At 43.8% G+C, this 21773-nt stretch overlaps 1 protein-coding gene across 2 annotated transcripts in view; it reads right to left on the reverse strand.

Annotated features, from left to right (window-relative positions):
• The window catches only part of LOC144511896 (cysteine and glycine-rich protein 1-like), a 39076-nt gene extending 17703 nt beyond the window's left edge, over positions 1–21373 (reverse strand). The window contains exons 1-3 of one of the 2 annotated variants that reach the window (XM_078242329.1): positions 21224–21260; positions 14225–14330; positions 2638–2750 (exon numbers count right to left, since the gene is read on the reverse strand). In XM_078242329.1, the coding sequence (XP_078098455.1) occupies positions 2638–2749 (112 nt within the window). In that variant the 5' untranslated portion in view covers position 2750; positions 14225–14330; positions 21224–21260. Of the gene's footprint in view, positions 1–2637; positions 2751–14224; positions 14331–21223 lie in introns of both variants that reach the window. The other variant, XM_078242328.1, reaches the window with a different exon arrangement.
• Between the last annotated feature and the right edge of the window lie 400 nt (positions 21374–21773).

Here is a 21773-nt window from a genome sequence, read left to right on the forward strand (position 1 = left end):
CCAGCTGCTAATGGGATGAACATTGTACTACAAAATGCAAAGCTCTGATGAACACAGTAGGAATACCCAGAACCAGATCCTTCCACGCACTTAGCACAGGAAATAAACACTGTTCAGCTGGTTAGCTGTTATGCAGTAATGTAAATATCAGCGCTTCATAACATCAGTAACCAGGACACTTTGGTCGGCAACATTTCAGTTTACACATTTGCTATTATGCACATAGAATGCTGTCCAATAGTTGGGGTAGACATGGGAGGGATGTCAGTAGATAGCTCCTCAAGAAAGACAAAAGGAATTGGTGGGGAGTTTTGAGCTCATCCAGCCAAAAGATGCCACGGACTTGAATAATATCAGTCAACAACTATAGCTATTTCCTTTCTTACCCCCCAAACCCCTACCCACGAGGGAATGTCAAAACAGGAGGAGTATAAATTACTCAAAGAACAATAAAATTACAGCACAGGAACAGGCCCTTCTGTCCTCCAAGCCTGCATTTTGCCCCACTGAACTAAAATCCGCTACTCTTCCGGGGACCATACTCCTCCATTCATGTATTTGTCAAGACGCCTCTTAAAAGTCACCATCATATCTGCACTTCTCCAAGATCCAGGGTACCTATACAAGGCAGGAGCCAAACACCTGGAGAAAGATCATCTGGAGGCCAATTGCAATTAAATAATGCTTCAATGTCAGCAACTCACAATTGGCCAGCAAGTCTAGAAATAGCGAAAGGAGTCAGAGAACCAAAAGTAATGGTCGGAGTATAAAATTACTTTTGGGAAGGGACATAACTGGGAACAGGAGTAGGCAATTCAGTCCCTCAAGCCTGTTCCGCCATTCAATATCATGGTAGATCTCATCTTGGCCTTACCTCTTGCATGCCTGCTCACCACAACCCTTCATCCTGTGACCAATTATCTCCTCAAACCTGTTTAGTGTTCTCGCATCCATTGCACTCTGGGATAGAGAATTCCACAGATATATGACCCTGTGAGTGAAGTAATTCCTTCTCATTTCTGTTTTAAATCGGTCACCTTTTAGCCCAAAACAATGGCCTCTCATTCTGGAATGTCCAACAAGGGGAAAACATGCCCTCTACATCTGCCCTGTCAATCCCCTTTAGCATCTTATATACCTCAATTAAGTCTCCCCTCATTCTCTTAAACTTCCATGAATACAGACCTAAACTGCTCAATCTCTCTTCACAAGATAAGTTCTTAAATCCTTGCATGAATCTAGCGAACCTTCTCTGAACCACCTCTAATGCATTTACACCCTTCCTCAAGTAAGGGGACCAAAACTCCAAGTTCTCCAGATGTGGTCTCACCAATCTCCTATTATATTATAATATATATTAATGATTTGGATGAGAATTTAGTAGGCATGGCTAGTAATTTTGCAGATGACACCAAGATTGCTAGCATAGTGACAGTGAAGAAAGTTACCTAGGATTGCAACGGGATCTTAATCAATTGGGCCAGTGGGCTGATGAAGTTTAATTTAAATAAATTTTGGTCGATCGAACCAGGCAGGACTTACTCAGTTAATGGTAGGGTGTTGGGGAGAGTTATAGAACAAAGATCTAGGGATACAGGTTCATAGCTTCTTGAAAGTGGAGTCACTGGTGGACACAGAGTGGTGAAGACATTCGGCATGCTTGGTTTCATTGGTCAGAACACTGAATACAGTTGTTGGGACATCTTGTTGAAGTTGTACAAGACATTGGTAAGGCCACACTTGGAATACTGTGTACAGTTCTGGTCACCCTATTATAGAAAGGATAATATTAAACTAGAAAGAGTGCAGAAAAGATTTACAAGGATGCTACCAGGACTTCATGGATTGAGTTATAAGGAGCGGCTGGATAAACTGGGACTTTTTTCTCTGGAGCGTAGGGGTCTATAAATCAGCTAGATAGTGAACATCTTTTCCCAAAGGTAGGGGAGTCTAAAACTAGAGGGCAGAGGGTTACGGTGAGGGGGGGGGGGGGGAAAGAGAGAGAAATGGGTCCAGAGGGGCGATTTTTTTTCCCCCCACAGAGGGTGGTGAGTGTCTGGAACAAGCTGCCAGAGGTATTGGTAGAGGCGGGTACAATTTTGTCTTTTAAAAAGCGTTTAGACAGTTACATGGGTATAGAGGGATGTGGGCCAAACATGGGCAATTGGCACTAGCTTAAGGGCAGCACGGACAAGTTGGGCCAAAGGGCCTGTTTCCATGCTGTAATCCTCTGACTCTAAACAGTTGCATCAGCATCTCCCATACTCCATTCCATTAGCAATGGCTGGCAAAATTCCATATGCCTTCTTTATTACCCGCTGCATCTGCATACTAACGTTCTGCAATTCATTCATGTGGACACCCAGATCCTTCTGCACCAAAGCATTTAAAGTTTATTTATTAGTGTCACAAGTGGCTTACATTAACACTGCAATGAAGTTACTGTAAAAATCCCTTAGTCGCCATACTCCAGCACCTGATATTTGTGGGCATGATTATTGCTCCTCAAGACTTTAATGCTGGAACAAAAAAGGAATGGAAATACATCCAAAAATAGTCAACCTTGCTAGAATCTAACATTTCAAAACTGGGTCTCAACATAGAAAAAAAAAAGTTCAAATTCCATAATATACTCACTGCATCGGAAACAGGACTTGTGAAAGAATTTTCCATCACACTGCACCTCCTCAGCAAAGTACACAGTCTTCTGGCAGACGCCACATTTATTTCCACCACCAAAATTTGGCATTCTACAAAAAAAAACACAATCCTTTCCGGAATTATCTTAATAAGACGGTCGTCATTTTTTAAAAAAAATGAAAAATGTTTGCAGCCCAACAAAATCACCCATATTTCCAAGAAAATAAAAGATTGACTTATTACTTACTCAATAATTCGAGTAAAATGTACTTCGTAATGTATGCTGCATTGTACAGGTTAGGAAAGTCCTAAACAACTCGGTTGTCATAGAGTTAGTTGATCTAAGCCAAATCCGCAGTGGGGATAACTAGAGCAGTTGTGGCAGAGAAGAAATGCTTAGTAATCCCATCGTTCCTTGATATGTTGGCCTCGAGTTTGAATGGGATCAAATTTGGATACAATAGTCACAACAGCTGGACAACAGATCAGCACAGAATTTGATGGAATGTAAAGTTGCATAAGAAATAGGAGCTGGAGTAAGGTATTTGGCCTTTCAAGCCTGCTCTGTCACCCAGAAAAATCATCCTTCCCTCACATCTCCATACCACTTAATTCATCCATCTTAAAATACACCCAATAACTGAGCACCCATAGCTCCCTGAAGTAGAGAATTCCAGAGATGCACAACCCTTTAAGTGAAGAAATTACTCCTCTTACAAGTCCTAAATAGCCAACCCCTTATTCTGTGGGGATCAGTGACCTGTGCTCTAGGGGAAAACATATTCTCAGCATCTACCCCGTCAAACCCCTTAAAAAAGTTATAGGTTTCAATTAGATCATCTCCCATTCTTCTAAACACGGGTAACATGGACTTAGCCCACTCAAACTCTCAGAAGTACAATCACCTTATCACTGCACTGGCTCCTGTGAATCATTGTTGCACTCCTTCTATCACCAAGTATACTGTGAGGCAAAGAGAGCAAATCTGCACACAGTACTCCAGGTGTGTTCTGTGCATTTGCAATTAAAACTTATGTTTAACTCTTGCATTCCATTCTCTTTGTAACAAAAGCAGACATACCATGTTTCTTCCAAATTGCTTGATGTACCTGCATGTAAACTTTTTGGTGATTCCTGGACCTGTGTCCCAATATCTCAGCATTCAAAGAAAATCTGTTTTTTTTTCCCTCTCTAAACAAAGTGGGGAGCTTCACAAGTTGTCACATTATATCCCATCTGTTAAGACATTGCCCATCCACTCAATCTGCCGATATCCTTCTGCCACCTCTTATGGTTTCCTCATGATTTCTTTATTACTTTGTACTTTCAGGGAACCTGAACACATTGATAGTTGAACTATCAAAGTCATTAATATAGAAAGTCTTGTGGTATGCCCCATTAGTTAAGTTTTCCCTTTCAACTTGAGCTGCAAACCCAACCTCAAATGGCACAGCAAGAGAAACTTAAGGTGGAATTTTCTAAAAACCCCATCATTTTCAGTGAGAAATTTGGTGTGATTCCCGTCAGCCCTGATGGCACGAATCAGATTGCAATCTTAAGGTACTTTGAAAAAAGGTTACCCCATGTGAAAAACCCTGAAGAGGGTGCTGCATTTAAACAACTCCACCGCATTGAATCTCATTAAAGCCAGGAGGATGGCAGCAAGGAAACCAGATCCTAGATTTATGGAGGGGCCCTCAGCCATTTGCCATGGAGGAGAGGCAGGCTACAATATACCCTTGGGCAACAGGAGGCCCTTCAGCAAGGTCACCAATCCCACCTGGGAGATGGTAGCAGCACAGGTCAGTGCCAGCAGTTTGACCAAGAGGACAGGTGTACCATGCAGAAAAAATGAAGGACCTACTACAATCAGCGAAGTGTACCCAGTTTCCTCTGGCATTCTACCATTCCATCACCCCCAACTGGAAAGTCACCACAAATCCACATGCTACCACCTCAAGTCCCCCGCACCCTCAAATCCATCCATGCCCCAACTCTTTAGGCCCCCTCTCTGCCTAGGCACAGTGCCCACACAAGCCAGGTGTCACTGACCCCTGACCAGCCAGGGATCCAGCTCACATTACCTTTTGCGTCCCTGCAAGAGAAGATCCTCCACAACTGTTGTGAGCGAGAGAAGATGGAGCAATGGGATGCCAGAACTGAAGCTCCTGATTCCGTACGAGAAGAGAGAGACATGGATCTTGCAGGGTAGGAGCAGGAGCAGACCTGAACTGAGAGTGAGGTAGGCCTGCGAGAGAAAAGTGAGGAGCCACCGCACTTTCATCCGGATGACCAAACGCAAGTGAATTCTTTATTGTCCAAACCATTGACTGGGCCATGTACTAAAACCATGTCCCTTGTCTTGTAGGAGCAATCAACCCAATAGCCTGGCCCATCTACCAGCAGTATCCCACCACTCACCTTGGACGAGATCTCCAAGGACGACATAGATGAAGTGTCACATCTCACATGCACCATCCACCATCACAGACACACGTCAGTGTGCGAACCTAGCAGGCAGGCTCCTGGCTCTATCTGTTGATCACCACATTGCTCCTGATGCACATCAAGTGGAGGCAGGCATGTCCCAAGAATGAGCCAGTTGGAGTTCTGCTGGATTCCAGAATACAGCTGTGCCCCAGCCAGGTGCCATGCCTGCTCCAGATGCAAAGGCAGAGTTGGGAATACCAGGCGGGGATGTCAGTGATATTCCTGAAACTGCAAGGCCAAATGGAAGAGTCCCAAAGCCTTCTGTTGCAGGAGATGTCGCTGGCATTGTGTGGCATCTAGGCCAACACTGCAGAGATTGGTGTCCACAGCGGAAAGCCAGGGGCAAGAAGTCAGATCCACAATGGGAGAATTCTGAAGCATGACTCAGTCCCTGAGGATCATGGCTGAGGGGTTCAACACCAAATTGCAGACAATTGTGGGCCTCCAAGACTGGCAGTGTTAGGTGGCATCGAGGCTTCTCGAGCTCACTCCAGCTGCCCCTCCATACCATGGAGTAACCTAGGGGCCCCAGGAGCACCCAAAGGGAGGAAGAACTGCTGGAAAATATTCCGGACCTTCCACCCAGAAGAGCCTGGGACTGACCAGCCCTTCCGAATCCCCGCCCTTTCTGATATTGGTGCAAGGGGCAGCAGGCTATACAGGGTGATTGACGTGGCAACGCCCAAAAGTAGGCCAGAGACTTTCAGATTCTGGCCCTCCAGAGGACACCAGCCAATAGCATCTCAGACAGCAGACAGTTTCCATTTCTGATGTGCATCTCAGGAATACACCTAGACATAGTGGGAGTGTTCACAAGGTGAAAGAATTGTAGGGGCACAGATAGTGGAGGGTCTTTAATCAAATGCTACAAATGCACATTTGACTATATTAAAAACTCTTGCTCTTCACAACCTTGAGGCTTCACTTTCATGTATCTTCCTCCCAGTGGGATAGTGCTTCACCCCATCTGGACACAGCTCTTCTCATAGGCCCTCAATGCCAGACAAATGGTTAGACCCACTCAAAGTGGAAGTAACCTAAATCCTAAAAGGAATCAGTCAGTGAGCCCTCGACTCTTGCCCCGAATCCCTGCCTAATGCTAAGGGTAGAGGGCTGAACCTCACTTGCACACTAAGTTGGGAAGTTAGCATGCTGGCAGACAGACGTCAGCCACAAGCAATAGCCAACAAGCATCGCAGCCCATTCCTCACTGAGTTGTCGCCACCCTCCTGCAGTTTCTAATAAGCAGACATAAGGACTCCCCAGACCCAGCACCCTGAAGACTAAGGGTTCATGTAATCCTCCTCCCAGAGTCATGGAGGGATTAAAATGGACTTGGGGAAGAGAGGTCTTGTTGAGCTATTGGACAACATACTGGTCCAATTGCATGTAGCAAGAAGCAATAAAGGCATTCCTGGTCCTCCTGACCATGCAAACCCTCACCCCCACCTGGCTTTCATCCTCCAGCATCTTCTATTTCCTCACGGACTTCCTCCTCCGCCGAGGAGATATGCCACTCCAGGTCTTCATCATTAAGCTGGTCTCTCCGCTGCTGAGCCAGGTTATGTAGGTCATCATAGACTACCACAATGTGGGAGACCCTCTGGGGACTGTACTGTAGAGCCCCGCTAGACCTATTGAGGCAGAGGAAGCACCTCTTCAGCAGCCCAATGCACCACTCACAGACTGGGTGACACCGTGAGCCTTGTGATAGAGCCTTGGTTCGATCTCAGGCCTCTGCACTGGCAGCATCAGCCATGACCTCAGCAGATATCTTTTGTCCCCAATAGGCCATCCCAGTCTAGGGTGACCCTCAAATTCCAGGGATTATCCAAGGATGTAGCTGTGATGCATGCTCCCTGGAAAACATGCATGAACCTCATCTGGTGTTCATACACCAGCTGGATAGTAAGCGAGCGGAACCCATTCCTGTTGATGAATAGGACTCCCTGAAGCGGAGGCATGTAGTCAATCACCCCTGCACTGGTGTCAAACCAACTATGGTATCGAATATCACAGCCCTCTCCTGCTGGGCCTGGTCCAGGTCAAAATGAATGTAATCTGATGCCCTCACAGTTGTTTATGGGTGGGTGACTGCAAAATGTTACACAGGTTACCCGTGCAGCCCTGGAATGAATCCTTTGTATACAAGTTGAGGGCTGCCATGATCTTCATGGCCACAGGAATCGGGTGTCCTCTGCCTCCATGTGGCGCCAAGTAGGCAAGGGCGTGGCCATCGTCCTGGTGAGATGGAGTCTCCTGCAGCACATATTGGGCAGCACGGTAGCACAGTCGTTAGCACTGCTGCTTCACAGCTCCAGGGACCTGGGTTCAATTCCCGGCTTGGGTCATTGTGTGGAGTTTGCACATTCTCCCCGTATCTGCGTGGGTTTCCTCCGGGTGCTCCGGTTTCCTCCCACAGTCCAAAGATGTGCAGGTTAAGTTGATTGGCTGTGCTAAAAAATTACCCTTTAGTGTCCTGAGATGCGCAGGTAAATATGTAGGAATATGGGGATAGGGCCTGGGTGGGATTGTGGTCAGTACAGACTTGAAGGGCCAAATGGCCTCTTTCTGCACTGTAGAGTTTCTATGATTCTATATTGCCCAACAGCTCCATGAAGGACACACAGGTCCTGTCTTCTGCCAGGCCCCTACTTGGCTGGTGCGACCTCTGGCCCTTGAGCCTACCCTGCAGCCCCCTGATGCTGAGTGTTCCCTGGGTGCCACCACAGCTGCCAGTGTAGATGGGAAATTAAAGTTTAAAATAAAGACCACTTTACCATAGAATCCCTACAGTGCTGAAGGAGGTCAGTTGGACCATAGAGTTCATACCGACCCTCCTCAGAGCATGCCATCCAGGTCCATTCACTTGTCATGCACCTACCTAACCTAAACATTCTTGGACAAAAGGGGCAATTTAGCATGGTCAATCCACCTAATGTGCACTGTGGGGTGAAACCAGAGCTAACCTGCACAGCCATTGGGAGAAGCACATTCACCCAAGGCCGGAATCGAACTTGGGTTACTGGTGCTGTGAGGCAGCCATGCTAACCACCACGCTGCATTAACTTTAGAAGTTAATGAACTATGTCACCCACAGAGAATTTGAGTTCTGCTGCTAGTTTAAGTAAACAGTTTCACTTCATAGCATCAGAGCTCTACATTTATCAAATAGCTTTCTTACTTTATTAGGGGTTTTATTATTGCCAAATAAGGATGTACAAACATATTTCATCCAATGTTTGCAGAACCATGAGCAACTCAGTTTTTTGGAATGGGGGTGGGGGGAAAAGAGGGGAAATGGTGTTAATGATGGCCATTAATGATCTTACTTTTGCGAAATAACACTGTCAGCATATTTGGGGGTGGGGGGGGTCGATAGCATTAATATGGGATTGGTTTAAAATTGATTGTGCTGCAAAAACCTCAACGCCCATCAAGTACAGATATTAATTCCAGACTCTGGAAAAAAATGATCTATTCTGCTCCATAATTGTTGAAAGATTCCATAAAACAGATCAATCTTGACTAGTTGACATGCAATGCCCATCTTGTAATCAAGTTTGAATAGAACTTGCTTCAGGCAAGCATTTTTATGTTATTACTACAAATACTTTGATCCAAGTCGTAAAAGAGAATTCAACTTCATGAGAAGTACGTGATTCACATGCCTTTGATGCAACTTGCAAAGGCGAGACAGTCTGTGCAATTTGTGACTCTGAAAGTACTTAAACTTCAAATTACTTGATTAGAGCTTCAAACTGAGAATGTGAGCTGAATGTTTCACCTCAGGAACATTATTGGTTCATCTTCTCTATACATATATTTAAAAAAAACTTTGAATACGAATGAATAAGCAGAATCAAAAAGAAAATGGATCCACCATTTTCAATTAAAACTAATTTTCCAATTAGACAACAAACAACAGGACACAAAAACATCACTACCATGTTATTCAGTATTTTCAGAATCAGGGTCCAAAATCATGAAAATTGGAGCTTGTCAATTAAAACTGATGGCATTAAGGAATGCAACAGAGATCAAATTTCACCTTGTAAAGAAAATGCTTCTAGTTTTGCTGCAATTTTAACAGCAGATTTAATCAGATATCTGTCTTGCACCCTGCCTGATTTTTGCATCACATATTTCAGTGAAGGGTAAATTCAGTTTGAGTGCAAGGGGAGGACTGACCCGAACACCTTTTACAACTTGGATCAAAGTATTTGTAGTAATAACATTTTGCTCCTGCAGGCAGGTTAGATTAAAATCGGGGCTTTGATGTTTCACAAGCAACAGTGGTTTGGAACACCCTTCACCCCTTTGTTTTGGCCAATCGCTAGAACTCTGACAAAGACCATTAATTTACGAGGTTAAGTACAGGGAGCATTGTCGATACTTGGGCCCACCATCAACCATCATAATTTGGTCGGAAATACTGAGGAGTACTTTAACATTAGTTATTTACACGTTTCTATTTTATTATGTAGGCTTACATTAATACTGCAATGGAGTTACTGTGAAAATCCATTAGTCCCCACACTCTGGCGCCTGTTCGGGTATATGGAGGGAAAATTTAGCATGGCTAAGGCATCTAAGCTACACATCTTTGTACTGTGGGAAGAAACTGGAACACCCAGAGGAAACCCACATAGACATGGGGAGAACGTGAAGACTCCACACAGACAGTGACCCAAGCTGGGAATTGTGTGAGGCAGAAGTGCTAACCACTGTGCCACCTTGCTGCCTAAGTGCAAGTGTACGGTTATAATTAAGGTTTAAAATATTATATTCCAAGAATTTAGTTTTAATTGTAGCATAAAAGTGGGTCATGTGACCTGCTCTGCATTCAGTTGTCTGACTGACAGCAGCTCTGGGTAGATTGATCGTTTTACTGAGAGGAAGGTGCAAGGTATTTATTTTTGGAGACAATGGCATCAGTTCGGCGATTACAAGTTGTAGACTTTGAGGCTGGAATTTTGCAGTCTCATCCATGGCAGGAATTGTCAGGGTGGGATGGAAAATTTGACAGACCAGCCAAAGGTCCATGGACTTTGGGCGGGAATGTCTAACCTCACAGCAGGCAGGACCAGAAAATCCCACCCTAATTCTCCCAAAGTCCTGGAAAGCTGGTATAGATAGTGTTTTAAAGAGTTGTGATGTAAACTGTCCATTTGCTTCTAGATGAAAGGAAGGTGGAATTAAAGATAATTAGCATTTCTACCTGGATACAAGGTTAATTACTTCAAATTGCCACAGGGAAATTTAGCAGAGGAAGCCATTTTGAGATCAGGTCACAGGCTTCCTTACAAATCAATTATCTTTTTTACAGCCAGACAGCAGAGGTGCTATGGGCTGGCAGGTGTGAGGGGAACTTGTTTCCTAGTCGAAAATATGCATCCTGCAGCCATCTAACAATTCTGGCAGATTTTTTCTGTCATCACAAGTGAGAAGCAGCATCATTGGGATAGGCTTTGCTGCTGGTAGTGAATTTAAGCAACTCTCAAACCTGGTGAAGCATCTGGAACTAGTCATTCAAAATTACTGCTTGGTAGAATGGGAATATAGTGACCCATTAGAAGCTGGGGGCAATTGTGCACAATTAGCATTAAGGACTGTAATTCCACCGAGTACAAAAGCGAAATGTCATTATGTAAAGTATAAGTGTTTAGCCAATAGTGGTTTTAGTCATTTGTTACAGTAAAAGTTTTAAAATGTGAAATCTTGGTGTCGTTCTTTCAGCTAATAATTAATTAACTGTTGTATTCATAAAATATATCAGCAACAAAAAGCTTAAAATTAGACAGAGGCCCATTAGGTCAACTAAATAAATCTGAGTCAAACAACAACAGATCAACTTTCAATGGACACATCACCTCTCCTAAAGGCATATTTATTCAAAATAATGAGAATGGATTTTCTTTAGTCAATTAAATCTGTTCCTGCCATGATCTTAAAAATCTTTACTTTTGGGACCCCTACAGTGACCAAACTTGGGGCTTTCTAGTCTTAGTTGGGCAGAAGTACATCAGAACATGCACTCACCTACAGGCATACATTAGAGGGTGTTGTGCAGTTTTGATGGGTTTACTTTGCAGATATGGAGTCCACGACAAAGATTCTAGGTGGTCTGTGGAGAATAAACTAGCTGGAATGAATGAACTTGCATCCCCTCCCTGGGTCCCAAGCTGGTAGTGGATTCAAGCAAATCTCCAAACACGGATGAAGTTACTCTGTGGCAGACAGATTACTGCACTGCAAAATTTCCACTTCTGTGCATCAGGCAGAGTCAGTCAATCTGGCTGGTTGTCAGGTGGGAGTCCTCACCCAAATTACTTATTTAACTGAGACACTGCGATTAAGGGGTTGTGGAGAGCCTGTTGATCATACCTGGCTCTTCATCTGCCAGCAAATTTCTTTGCATCTTTCCCAACTCCCCATTAACATGTGGACCACAGTCTCCAGTGATGAACCAGACTTAATTCTATATCAGCATTAGAGAAGGCAAACATATCGACCACCAACACCTTTCCCCAATCCCATTTCTTCTCTAACAAAGGCTGTTAAAAGATTACTTCATGAATTATGTGGTCTCAATCTCTGTTCTGCTCAATCATTAGTCCTTTGTCCCTTAGTTTGCAAAAACTAAGGAATGAATTACTTTACAATGGATGAAATTTTCTAGTAGCTCCTACTGGCAGGGTTAACAAAGAAAATAGGAGCAGAAGTAGCCCTTCGAACCTGCTCCGCCGGTCATGCAGATCATGGTTGATCATCCAACTCAGTAACCTGTTCTTGCTCCACTCCCTCGCCAACCCCAAAATTCTTTAATCTCTTTAGCCCCAAGGAGGTACATATAACCCCTTGAAAACATACAATGTTTTGGCCTCAACCACTTTCTGTAGCAGAGAATACCACTGTGTGGGTGAAGAAATGTCTCCTCATCTCAGTCCTAAGTGGATTACCCTGTATCCTTAGACGGTGAGCCCTGGTTCTAGACACCCCGACCATCAGGAACATCCTTCCTGCTTCCATCTTGTCTAGTCCTGTTAGAATTTTAGGTTTCTAATGTGATCCCACTCATTCTTCTGAACTCGAGCGAATACAACCCTCAAACTCTCCTCATATGTCAGTCCCACCATCCCAGGAAATCAGTCTGGTAAACCTTCCGGTCCTGCCCAATGGTGATCCTCAACACAGGTTCCCTGACAACAGAGGATGTGAACAGGAAACTACATTGACAGCAGCAAAGCCGAAAGATCCACTGCTGGCCAATGGCGGGCCACCTTCGCCGCTGCAAAACACACCACAGGGGAAAAGAAAGTCCCATCCACCCTGGCGATTTTCAAATAACACCAAGCACAGCAATATTAGCAGGTCTACCATAATTTACTGCCAACATTCCAATTGGGCTTTTGGAATTAAACATTTTTAATACAAAAACAATCTGAAGTTAAACAAGATTGCAGAAAGAGATTAACTAACCGTTAGTCTGGGTGAAAAGCACTTACTGTAGAATAAACAAAGTAGTCAGTTAAGGCTCTCTGCCCTAAAATATCTCGAGATGTTTTACACGGATTTGAAATACATGCATACACTTTATTACCTGTAACTGCTGAGTGTTTTCAAAAGCAGCAATTGCTGATTTGTTGGCATAATCTGTACAGCTATCCCTCATGTGTCTCTACTCATTACTGGCACATTTTGACCCAATTGTTTAATATACCTTTTGAGTTAAAACATGTTGTATGACTACAAAACTGGGTCAATGGGGAGGTCTCCCAAACCTTTGGCACTAGTACAAAGAATGCAATGTCATTTTAGAAGAGTAAAAATATTATTTTATAAAAGCATCCAGAGATCCGCCGACTCCTTTAATGTGCGAGGCCCATTCTCTACCCTGCTCCCTCCTCAGTGGATTTCTTGCAATGTTCTGTGGTTGCCAGCAACCCTTTGTGTACATGAATATCATCAGTAAGCTCTTGGACCATGGAATTTCAATATGCCTTTGTCTAATATGCCGACACGTCCAGGTTTTTAGTATGAGGCAATCGCCATAAATCTGGCCAGGGTGTCCAAGCTGAAACACTGCCATAACCCAAAGCACTGAAACCAAATTGCAATTCCAGCTGGTCTCTTTAACCAAAAATCTAGGGCAGAATACTATGTGGTGGTGAGGGCTGGTTGCAAAGCAAAGTCCGTGTGAAGTCAGCCCATTCCAAATCAGTCCAGCCAGAGGCCAAAAGGAGCTATAGGTGGGCTGAATAGGGCCAGTTTGGAACTGCCACCCCTCGCTAGGGGAAGAAGCCCTGTACTTGGGACCTGCTGGCCAATCCAACTGGTCAACAGCTCCATCAGTACTGGCAGCACCAGGAGTACATTAGTGGGTGCTGCAATGAGGAAAAAGTAAACGGCGCATGGATCCTAGTCCCAGAGACAGGCAGTTTCAGGGTCTCGAGTGGGGTGTATTGGGCAGGTTAGGAAGTGTGGAGGTGGTGAATAACCAGATGGGAGGAGGGGGGTGTAATCCAGTCCACCAAGGGCAGCTCCCAAGAATAGAACCCATATCATCCTATCCACCCTTGGAATGCTTAAAAATAAAGTCTACCCTGTCCTGACTGACTGGCCACGCCAACATTTTCTGGCCTGGGCAGCATATTATCAGGGTCAACTGGATTGATAAACCCAATTGACCCCTAACACACACCCACAGCTCATAAACAGGGAGGGTGTGTGAGCTTCACAGGTGGGCAGGAAGGTGGTGGGATGGCCAACTACTGAATTTTAGGTGCCTCCAACCAGCAGGGCAAGTAAAATGCAGCCCCAAATCTGAACTCCAACAAACGCAAATGTTACTTATACATTTTAGATCAACAGGGGATTAGATTAACTCAATTGGTTAGACAGCTGATTAGTGATGCACAGCAATGCCAACAACGTGGGTTCAATTCCTGCACTGGCTGAGGTTATTCATGAAGGCCCACCTTCTCTACCTTGCCCCATGCCGGAGGTCCGGTGATCTTTTGGTAAAGTCACCATCAGTCAGCCTTTGAGGGGGAGAGCAGCCGATGGTAATCTGGGACTATGGCAACCTTACCTTTGAAGTTTAACATCTAACGAATAATCAATAGGTCAGTTAATCTTTACCCAACAATGTCACCAACTTGGTGTCAACAGGATTCTGTTTTCCTTAATTGGAGTGTCTAGAGACAACAAATGTAACTGGTTTTGCAAATGATATCTTTGCAAAACCAGTGCAAGTACAACCACAACCACAATAAAACATACCTGAAATTAACTTTTAAAACCATGCCAATAAAACATTTGTCCCAGTGTTGTCAATTTAAAAAGAGTAAAGCCACACAAGTTGTTTGAAGTTATGCCAATTCAGAAAAAAAAATCTATGCACCCAAACCAAGCAGCTTCACTTACTGGCATTTAAAAATACTTTGCACATTTCTTATCCCAAACAAAATACCCGGAGGTTTCAAACAACTTGTGTGGCTTTACTCTTTTTAAATTGACAACACTGGGACAAATGTTTTATTGGCATGATTTTAAAAGTTAATTTCAGGTTTCTAGGGTAGGCACAAATCAGATAGTGGCAGCAAGCTGCTAGTTCAAGAGGGTGACATTTTTATCTTAAACTGCACAATGACGGGAATAAATAAATAACAATCTGCTATGATTTAGCAAGTTAACCACATTGCAGAGCCAATCAGGCGAGACAATTGGAATGATGCAAAGGTTACCAATTAATAGTAAAGACTGCGGAATTTGTCAGCAGCCCCACCTTCCTTCAATCCAGGATAATAGGAACTGGAATGTATATTAGAGGCATCATTTTCAAGAAAAATAGCCTTCATTTGAACATGTGATTCGCAAAACAAAAACAGTCATCCTCTCTATTCAAAGCAAAACCTTTAAGATGACAACACTCTTTCAATAATTGACTTGTGCAATTAGGACAGCCCCAGGAATCCTGCTGAGTGAATGATTTTCAAAAAAATGCCAGAAATACCATTTAAACGTACCACTGGAACATAGAAACATAGAAAAAAACTACAGCACAAAACAGGCCCTTCGGCCCCACAAGTTGTGCCGAACATATCCCTACCTTTTAGGCCTACCTATAACCCTCCATCCTATTAAGTCCCATGTACTCATCCAGGAGTCTCTTAAAAGACCCTATTGAGTTTGCCTCCACCACCACTGACGGTAGCCGATTCCACTCGCCCACCACCCAACACTTAAAAGGCAAATTACTGCTTTGTGTTTGTATAGTTTTGCAGCAAGGCAAGTTCATACTGTGGTACCTTCGCCAGTCCTTCCCAATACCTCGTCACTACATTTTCTCTGTATGTCAATCCTTGATTAAGTAGACAATTGACTTGCTCTCATAATTCCAACAGTGGGGGGGGGGGGGGGGGGGGGGGGGGGAAGAGTCACCAGCCAAAATTACTTTATTCTATCCAAGAAGGCTCTTAAAGGAGGTGGTGGCCGGAAAGTAAAGTTGCCATAGTGCCAGATGACCATAGGCTGCTCTCCCCCTTTGAAGGGGAGAGCCGACTGGTGGTGATTTAACTCAAGGATCACCATGCCTCAGTCAAGGTTAAGGTGGCAGGGCCCTCATGAATAACTTGAGCTGGTGCAGGAATTGAACCCACACTGTTGACGTCACTCTGCATCATGAAGCAGCCATCCAGTCAACTGAGCTATGCTAAACCACAAAGCTGAAGTTACGAGGTTCATAATCCATACCACCACTGGGAATCTAACCCAAAATAATGATTTAGCTTTTTGGGCAAGAACACAAGTTTGAGGGCTGAACCATCAACATACTTTTTAAAATCTTTGCACTCATCATTGTTTTAACTCCCTAATATGGTGTATTAATGAGTCATACAGGCCTGGAAGATTAAATACTGTTCTATGCCAATTAAATAGGTTAAACAATTGTAGCCAGGACAAAGTGGACAGTGCTCTGCCCCAGATTAGGGAAATTAGATTGAGGCAGGAAAGAAAGATAATGATGCTCAAGTTCCCAACCTTGATCACTAGCCAATGACCCCATTTTGTGTGGATGCAAGGTAAGGGCATGATTAAGTTCAGCTGTAATAGTTGAAAAGCCTGACGACACTGGATAAAAATGGCCAGTTGCACGAGTTGTCAGAGGACAACAATAATTATACTTCAATATGTATTCAGTTTGGGAGGTTTGTGTGTGTGTGAAGGAAGAGTAACAACTGCTTTATCCAGCACATCAATATTCCTACATGGAGTATATATATATTTAGTTAGAAAACAATTCCACAAAAACACATTAATTGCAGCCCTAATCAATGTAATTATGAAAAATCAGGAAAGTCAGCCTGAAAAAAAGTGGCCATTCAGGACCCATAAGGTTACTATCTCATCGGCAATTTACAAAGTGTAAAGCAAAGAAAAGATAGTCAATGTATATGACCTGCCCAGTATCAGACACATACTGATCACCTCGCTGTGCACATTTCACTTAAAATGAATGCATTTTATCTTCATTTAAGCTGTATGACACACACACACAACGATGAACTTAAACCACTGTAGGCATTCTGTTAACCATCCTCCTAAAACTTAGAATGTGGAACTTGCAGGATTGCTGTAATTGACTTAACCAACAACACATATTGAAAGCAATGATGGAAGTAATAGAACATACTTCTATTTACTGTCCAGGTCACTTTCTAACCATGCTGACTGGGAGTCTCCAATTCTGTGCTCAGCAACCCAAATATTGTCCCTGACTGTTGTAATAGAAACATAGAAAAACTACAGCACAAAACAGGCCCTTCGGCCCACAAGTTGTGCCGAACATATCCCTACCTTTTAGGCCTACCTATAACCCTCCATCCTATTAAGTCCCATGTACTCATCCAGGAGTCTCTTAAAAGACCCTATTGAGTTTGCCTCCACCACCACTGATGGCAGCCGATTCCACTCGCCCACCACCCTCTGAAAAAACTTCCCCCTAACATTTCCCCTGTACCTACCCCCCAGCACCTTAAACCTGTGTCCTCTCGTAGCAGCCATTTCCACCCTGGGAAAAAGCCTCTGAGAGTCCACCCGATCTATGCCTCTCAACATCTTATACACCTCTATTAGGTCTCCTCTCATCCTACGTCTCTCCAAGGAGAAAAGACCGAGCTCCCTCAGCCTATCCTCATGAGGCATGCCGCTCAATCCAGGCAACATCCTTGTAAATCTCCTCTGCACCCTTTCAATCTTTTCCACATCCTTCCTGTAATGAGGCGACCAGAACTGGGCACAGTACTCCAAGTGGGGTCTGACGAGGGTCTTGTATAGCTGCATCATTATCCCCGGACTCCTAAACTCAATCCCTCGATTGATAAAGGCCAGCACACCATACGCCTTCTTAACCACCTCCTCCACCTGCGGGGCCAATTTTAGAGTCCTATGGACCCGGACCAAGGTCCTTCTGATCCTCTAAATATAATAATATTTTAATAGAGTAATATGTAATAGAGTAGGTTGGAGCCGAAAATCCCACTGTTTCTTTTTTTTGGTCAAGGTTTTACTTATTAGTGTCACAAATAGGCTTACAATGCAATGAGGTTTCTGTGAAAAATCCCCTAGTCGCCACATTCTGACACCTTTTCAGGTACACTCAGAATTTACAATGGCCAATGCACCTAACCAACACATCTTTCAGACTGTGGGAGGAAACCAGAGCACCTGGAGGACATGGGGAGAACGTGCAAAGTCTGCACAGACAGGCCAAAATTAAACCCAGGTCCCTGGTGCTGTGAAGCAGCAGTGCTAACCACTGCTCCACCATGCTGCCCTTCTTCCCTCATATTTTGCAACAAAGGCAGGAAAATTACCCATTTCAAAACTGTCAGGATTACTGCTATTAATCCAACAACTAAAATAAAATGGGAGCATATTCATTCCATCGGAACTTGTCCTGCAATTTCCTTTACGAATACGCTTGTTCCCCATTCCTTCTAATAATCTAGCAGAGATCTGGAACGCCATAATACATTGGGGGGGGGGGGTGAAATCCCTTGCTATAACAAAAAAAATAGACAACGCATTAATTGACATCAGAAATATAAAAATATAGGATTAGATTTACAGTTTGGATGCTGTTCTGAGTCAGTGTAACAGACAGACACAGTATTAGCCAGAGTCTGATTGAGGGCACTGGTCAGAGTTGGTGGAGTTTGCAGAGATAGATTGGAAACAATCCCACATACACATTTGAAGCAAAACTGACTGACCAGGCTTTTAAAACAATATTGGGACGTCATTTTCACAAATAGAGACATTTATTCAGTAGATTTTAATCCAGTTAAAATCAATGGCAAAATGCAACAACTGGCAACGGTGCACTGGTTGGTCACCCAATCACCAGGCAAGCTGCAGACACCAAAAAGGCAACTTGACATGGGATAGATTGAATCTTGGAAGTCAGGTTTGAGCCACTGATAGCAAGGCAAGCTGGGAGGAAGTGTTTATAGAGAATGGTATTTCTTGGGGCAGCATTGGTCAGATCATTTTTGTAGCCCCCACTCTCTAACCCCATCCTGCGTAGCCTTTACAGGGCATCTTTTTTCTCAATTGCTCACAGAACTGATCAGAATGTACAGTGCACAGTTCCTACCTTAAATGGTAAATGAAGCTAAATTTATGACATAGTACCTTAGTTTCCATGTTTAAAAATCAAAGTAGTCCATTGTCTCAGGCCCATTTTTAAAATGGAATAGGCTGCATCTCCCTTAGAAAGTTGCTGATTCTATGTTGAAGCCACCATCAGGCAAGGGCACTCCTTATCCACACGTCTCAGTTTTAAGCACCTCCAGTAAATCTCCACTTAACCTTCTCTCCAAGGGAGAGCAATCCAAGCTTCACTAGTCTCACCACATATCCGAGGTCATGCTGCCTTGGTAAATCACCACTGCACCCATTCCTAGGTCCTGACATGCTTGAGAAAGCATAGTTCCCAAAACTAGACAATGTTCTAGCTGTGGCCCTACCAATCATTTATAAAGCTTCACAAAAATGTTCCTGCTTTAGTACATAGTGCTTCTAATTGTAAGGATCTCATACTTTCTCTCAATATTCTCAACTTGTTCTGTCACCTTCAAAAAATTCAAATCTGTTCTTTCCTCTGCCACATCTAAAGTTTATTAGCTTCTACCCATTTCATCAGTCTGTCTATGCCAGCATGAAATCTGCTACCATCATTCTCACTATGTGTTTCCAGGCTTTGTCTCATTTGCAAACTTTGAAATTAAACCCAAGTCCAGGCCATTAATATGCAACAAAATGAGCAGTGATCTAAAAAATACACTCATGGGGATATGCCTGCACATTTTATGGAACCCCTGTAGTGCAGAAGGTGGCCATTTGGCCCATCAACAACAATCCCACCCAGGCCTTAACCCCGTAACCACACATATTTGCCCCACTAATCCCTCTAACCTATGCATCCCAGGACACTACAAGCAATTTAGCATAGCCAATCAATCTTACCCACACATCTTTGGATTGTGGGAGGAAACTGGAGCAACCAGAGGAAACCCATGTAGACAAGAGGAGAATGTGCAAACTCCACACAGACTGTGACCCAAGCTGAGAATCGAACCCAGGTCCCTGGAGCGGAGAAGCAGCAATGCTAACCACTGTGCAGCAACCATTTACCATGACTCTCTGCTTTCAGTCCCTTCACCAATTTCCACACATTAATCCCATGGGCTTCCAAATTGCTGACATGAAATGCCTCCTTGAAAGCCTTTATAATTATGATCACCCCTGCCTTCATCAACCCTCTATTGTTTGATTGTTATACTGTTCCTTTAACAAATCCACAATCAGAAGTCACCCTTATTCTTCAAACTGACAAGGAATTTACTCCTGGATAATTGTATCTATTGTAGTAAAGCTGACTGGTCAGTAGTTATTAGTTTATCTTTTTATTGGGGAGGGGAGGCTGTAACATTTTTAACCCCCAGTCCTGGAGATGCAGCATGCTGCCAAAGAGGACTGAAAGCCCCTTATTTCCCTCAGCAACTTGGGATGCATTCCATCTAGACTGGGTGAGGTTTAAACTTTTGAGCGACACCAGCGACTGAAGTACCTCCTCCTTACCCTGCCCAAATTTCCAATTCCATTCTTCAGGCAGCCAGATGGAAGAACCAATTCAATACCTCACCAAGGCCCTGTCTTCACAAGGTTTCCTTTTGGTCCATCCTCAGATTCTACTTTCACACATTTTCTCATTCACTCTCGATTACTAACTCATCTTTTCCCCATACAATCCTCCTATCCCCAGTGCACTGTTCCTGCACTGTATTCCAAACCAGATCTTTAATGAGCCTTCCATTTCCAGATTGAATTTAAATCACTATCCATTTTGTAATCCTGTGATTTTTTTTGGATGCCCTTTCTATTTTTCCAGTTGAAAAAAGAGAGTTTCAAAGAACTAAAATGTGCATCCACATAAAAGTTAATTGTTTTTTTTCCAAAAGTTAATTAATACCTGGGCTAAATCCTGTAAAGGGGGGGGGGGGGGGGTAAATAACATTAAGATGTAGCCAAGAGATTCCATCCATCAGTTTGAGCTGCCCCAACTGCAATCCTGCAAACTCCGGAGCAAATCCACACCAATTCTGGTTTGATTTTAACACAGCCGTTCCTTTACTAAACCCACATTGCTCGGGGCTACCAATTCGGATCATGCCCTGGCACCTTATCAATGGTGAGGTTTGCCCCCTCCCAGGAGAGGAGGGGCAGGTTTGCATCGCGACCTCCCTTGAGTTTTACTTTATATGGACTAAAAACTGACAACTCCTGCAAATATAAGCGGCATACATACACAGCTGTGTGAGAGTTTAGCACAGCCAGAATCAGTTCGGAAAAACGCCCAGAGAGAGAGAGTTAAAACTAAAGTGTCATTGGAAAGTTTTTTTTTGCCAGTGGCCTTCAGAAAGAAACTCTTTCCCAGCCAGGCACCTGCCTCCTGGTACCTGGAGCAGGCAAAGCTGCGCCAGGACATTAGTAACACACTTAGCTCCCGCCTGCTGGAATTTACCTGCTCAGAATGTCTGCAACTCGCTCTGCACCCTGGATCCCACTCGCTCCGCACTAGACGCTGCCGTACCTACCTCCGCTCTCAATTTAAGGCGGAACTGTGGCCAAAGACAACGCCTCGTCCCTTTGCACACAGCACTAAAGATGACGTTATCACTGAAGTTTTCATTGCCCAAAAAAACCTTTTTTCTTTGTTAGTTTTTGTTTAAAGCCTCCATTTAAACACTTTCAAGACTGTTTATTGATACGTGGAAATTAACAGAGTGAGGTCTCAACAAGAAAACACTTGCCCAGTCTTTCCCCCCCCCTTGCTTCTCATGATCAAGGGTTCGCGTGATCAAGGCGGGGGGGGAGATACATTTTCCAGACAAAAGTTTTTTTTGTATTATCTGCTCAGAATTTGCTCCAATTTATTGGCACTTGTTGAACAGACCCGATGGATTTTATGCCGCACTCCGGCACTTTCTCCTCCTTTGCCTCACCCTGTTCCAGCCCCTGAAAATTGTTATAGAAAACTCTGGAGAGAAGCTTTCGTCTTTCCAGCCACTCCC

The sequence above is a fragment of the Mustelus asterias genome, chromosome 25 (assembly GCF_964213995.1).
Source record: "Mustelus asterias chromosome 25, sMusAst1.hap1.1, whole genome shotgun sequence".
Classification (NCBI taxonomy): Eukaryota; Metazoa; Chordata; class Chondrichthyes; order Carcharhiniformes; family Triakidae; genus Mustelus; species Mustelus asterias.